Raw genomic sequence first — 3915 nt, forward strand, 5'->3', positions numbered from 1 at the left:
TATATATATATATCAGCTTATTACTAAGGTGTTTTTTACATTAAAGTCACATTTGATCACATTTTAAAGCTGCCAAAGAGTGGCTCAATCTTAGCAGGCTCTATACATCACTGAGAAGTGAACTGCATCACAACGGCTGAGAGAAATGGGTTATTTTTTAATGCTCTGGTTATAGTTTTAGGATTGCTTGTGCTATTAAAAAGCTGCTTACATGGATTCACTGTCAGCGACAGGAAATATTAAATCACGTGAAATACAATCCATCTGACAGGAGATGAGTTATGATGCCTGGCAGGGAGGGGAAACAGCTTCTCCTCTTGCCTCCTCTCTGGTTTCTCTCCTTTTAGTGGTCTGCAAAGACATGTGTTTATGATGACAAATGAGTGAGAACGTCTATAAGACATTAAAAGTTGGTCGTTGTGAAAGAATGCTGCAGCTTTTAACCTAGGCCCTCTTTTTGGAATCCACCACTCTCATAAAGTTCTGCACCCACTGGTGGTCTGGATTGGCACAAAGGGTCCACTGCGGTTTACGTTTCGGCTTCACTGAAAAGCTACACACAACAGAAATATTGTAAAACATCATTGATTTGCTTTCTTTTTTTAAATTTAACTTCTCAAATCTAGATCAGTATCTGCCAGCTATAGCAATGCTTGAAAGTAAATAAACTGCGTAGGCAATAAAAAGAATACAACATTTGGTACTCACACAACAGCTCTGATGTTGCAATCACCATCTGTTTCCTGCATCCTGTAACTCACGATGTTTTTCTTTATAAGTCTGCCAATGTTTGCAGCATGGCCAAGGCAGCAGTTCTCGTACGAGCCTGGAGGGACGAAAGAAAGGTGTAGAAAGTTGAAGACTTTCTTGAGGAGAAACTAAAATTGGATTTTTGTTTTTACAGTTATTTAGCGGCAGAACAAAGTGCAGGGATGTTGAAAGCAACCAATATCAATCATCTGACGTGAAAGCCTTATCTCACACTTTTTTTGCACTGTCAAGGACTTGAAAAAAAAGGAGCTCAGCCAGTCAGCACTGTGCGGGAAAGCTCATCATCATCCTCATATTCCCGCTGGAAGTGTTGGACTAAGAAATAGTCAAAGTGATGTGATTTATTTCACTAACATGAGAATTCCTATTTGAAACTTGTAAATTTACACTTGCACCTCTGACCTCATCTTGCTCTTGATCTTTATCATTAGTGTCTGCATCAATGTTGTTGGATGTGTTTTCTGCAAATGACAGGAGTAAGTTAACGTCTATATTTAATACTAAATGCATTATTTGCCTATAAAATCTGTATTTTTGTTTCCTCTTGCCTGATGACTGCTGAACATAGACACCAGCTTTTCCATGAGCATGAAGAAAAATGGATGGATGGATGGATGGATGGATGGATGGATGGATGGATGGATGGATATTTTTATCTTTGAGCCATTTTGGACTCAATCTAATCAACAGTTATTACAAATATGACCCCCACACATATACAAAGCACCAATGAAGAACCCAAAAGTCACCAGAATAGATTTATTGTAATGGGTGGGGGTCCGGAAAGGGTGGGGTTAGGGTTCTCCTTGGTGGGTCCCTTCATTCGAACTGAACAACAACAACAAATGAAGCTCCTATGTTGAATAGTTTTTGAGTTATAAGCATGTTATTTGTCCAGAGACCCCCTTTTCAGATGGAGCCCCCTTCTCAAATATGGGGTCCATCATAAAACCATTGGCTGGTGCAGTGTAAGTCAGAATCGTCTACATTCCTACGCTGATCAGTGCAGCCATTTCTGTGCTACGATTGATGGTCGCGTGTGGGGATCATAATTATACAAAATGTAATTTACATTCAAACATTTGAACAATACCTTTTATTTCTTTAACTTTTTGATTGTATTTCTTTTTTCTTATTTTGTTTTATTAACATTGTACTGCATGACAAAGCCTCTAACGTTTCATGGGGATAAAGATCTTGTAGGAATTTATATTATTTAGGCTAAGTCGAAGCCCAGACTAAGCTGCAAATATAATCCTTGATGAATTGTACTGAGCTGCAATGTTTGTTCTGTAATAGATGACATCAATTTATCAATGTGTCAGTACGTTTTAAAGAAAACTGAAAACAAAATTTCAGGTTTACGCTGCATGAGAAAAAGCTTTTACAGTTAATTAGAGCAAACAGTGTTGCAATTTTTTTTACACCTGTCATCACATCCAAGTAATCTTCCAGCAACAAGTCCTGACAGATCCAACTTTGGCATGAAAGACAATTTCTTCTTCTCTTTGAAGAGGTTCTTTCTTTCTTTCTAAATATATAAATGACAGGTTTCACCCATAAAGAAATGTGAAACCAGCTGAAGCAAAAACTGCTGTAAACCAAAACCTGATAAAAGGAAACCACTCAGCTCCACGTGCCCAAACAAAACCGAGCTGCTGCAAAGAAAAATGATCCAATTTTGATACAATCTAGTAAAAATGTAAACTTTAAAGCTGAACATCTGGTATGAATCTAAGCAGATACATACCCTGTGCCAGACTCAGGTACATGCAGGTGAAGACCAGAAGGAGGACAAGAGCGTGAAACTTCATGTCTGCTGCTGTTCTTGATACTTGTTGCTCTCTGGATGAGTGAGTGAATAAAAACCACACACAAACATGGATAAATAATCCAGCAATCCCCTACTGTTTTAAGAATGTTGAACACAAAGAAAAACTTTTTTTTATTTTCAGCACAAGCGCTTCCCTTTATCCGTCTGTGCATGAACAAAGAGGTTTTAACCTCTGATTAAAAAAAACGATTCAATCCGTCTGAGCCCCAGCTGGGTCCAGCTGTTCTGTCCTCCAGCTGTCTAATGAGTGTTTTTTTTTTTAATTGAGAAAACTTTTGGAAATTTACAGCAATAAGTGCAACAAAATGATTGCAAATTAAAGCGATAGCATACAATCTGCTTTTCACGAGTGTGCAGAAAATCCTACCTGCTCACATTCAGGATTTCACAAGACGTCTGGAGAGGAAAAAGGTTTTCGTCTGGCCCAGCCTGCAGTGGTTCTGTATTCTTATAGTCTGGTTCTTTACCACTCCTCCTCTGAGCATGCTGTTTTATTTGCTCGAAGGACATGCAACTTGATCACTTGTTTTTTTTTTTTTTTTTGACGAAGTGAGGAGGAACATTCGCCCCCACTTTCCCCACACAGACACATCAATACCACCCAGATACATCTTATATAACAAATCTGTTGACTCCACTGCAAACGCCTCATAAATGTATTGGAGAAAATCAATTTATTTTCCACAACACTGGCGTTCTGAAGCCATCCTTTAAAGTTAATATCTTCAATCTGCTGTCACATGATTTTGTAATTAGAGTGCTTAAAATGAACTAATCAATCAAATTTGCAATTTAAAGATCAGATTTCCTCTCAGAGGACTCAGACAGGGGTTTTGTAGCTTTAAGCTCATAAAGTGCGGTCATATGTGAGGTTTATGTTTAGTTCAAAAAGCAGGAAATGTGCAGTAGTATTTTAATTGTTCATGTTGAACCCACCAGATTGGTGTGTCTTGTCTTACACAATGTTATGATTATTCATAGTAGGTTATTTTTTGTTTGTATTTTTTTATCAACAATTAAATCACACCATTTATTTTCCGACTTTAGCCAGCTCCTGGCGTCGTCTATGTTTGCAAGAAAAAGTAGATTTCTCATGTTTCTGCACTCAAAAACAAACCTGAAAACGGAGACGTTATGATCACCAGCAGTGTTGAGTCTCCTCGTTTTTATTGTAAAGAAAAATCCAACAAAAAGCAATAATTAAAACATGTATTCATCAGTAAATAATAATAATAATAAAAAACAAGGTGATCTTGAATTTAGGTTCCACTGAATCATTATGAAGAATGAATATCTTACCTGTTGTAGAT

General features: G+C 37.5%; 1 protein-coding gene across 1 annotated transcript; it reads right to left on the minus strand.

The window, feature by feature from the left end:
* Positions 1–204: 204 nt before the first annotated feature.
* Positions 205–3130, minus strand: ccl25b (chemokine (C-C motif) ligand 25b). Its single transcript, XM_014014220.1, has 5 exons — positions 2973–3130; positions 2522–2616; positions 709–826; positions 445–553; positions 205–351 (listed from the first exon to the last, which is right to left on the minus strand). Exons 1-4 carry the CDS (start codon positions 3113–3115, stop codon positions 445–447), a joined length of 465 nt encoding a protein of 154 aa, XP_013869674.1. The 5' UTR covers positions 3116–3130; the 3' UTR covers positions 205–351.
* Positions 3131–3915: the final 785 nt, after the last annotated feature.

This window comes from Austrofundulus limnaeus, unplaced genomic scaffold (assembly GCF_001266775.1).
Source record: "Austrofundulus limnaeus strain Quisiro unplaced genomic scaffold, Austrofundulus_limnaeus-1.0 Scaffold111, whole genome shotgun sequence".
In the NCBI taxonomy this organism is placed as follows: domain Eukaryota; kingdom Metazoa; phylum Chordata; class Actinopteri; order Cyprinodontiformes; family Rivulidae; genus Austrofundulus; species Austrofundulus limnaeus.

Coding starts and splice junctions, on each gene's coding strand:
- ccl25b (XM_014014220.1), bottom strand. CDS start 3,115: ATGTCCTTCGAGCAAATAAAACAGCATGCTCAGAGGAGGAGTGGTAAA. Junction 827..2,521: donor GTACCTGAGTCTGGCACAGG/GTATGTATCTGC, acceptor TCGTCCCTCCAG/GCTCGTACGAGAACTGCTGC. Junction 554..708: donor TGCAACATCAGAGCTGTTGT/GTGAGTACCAAA, acceptor TGTTGTGTGTAG/CTTTTCAGTGAAGCCGAAAC.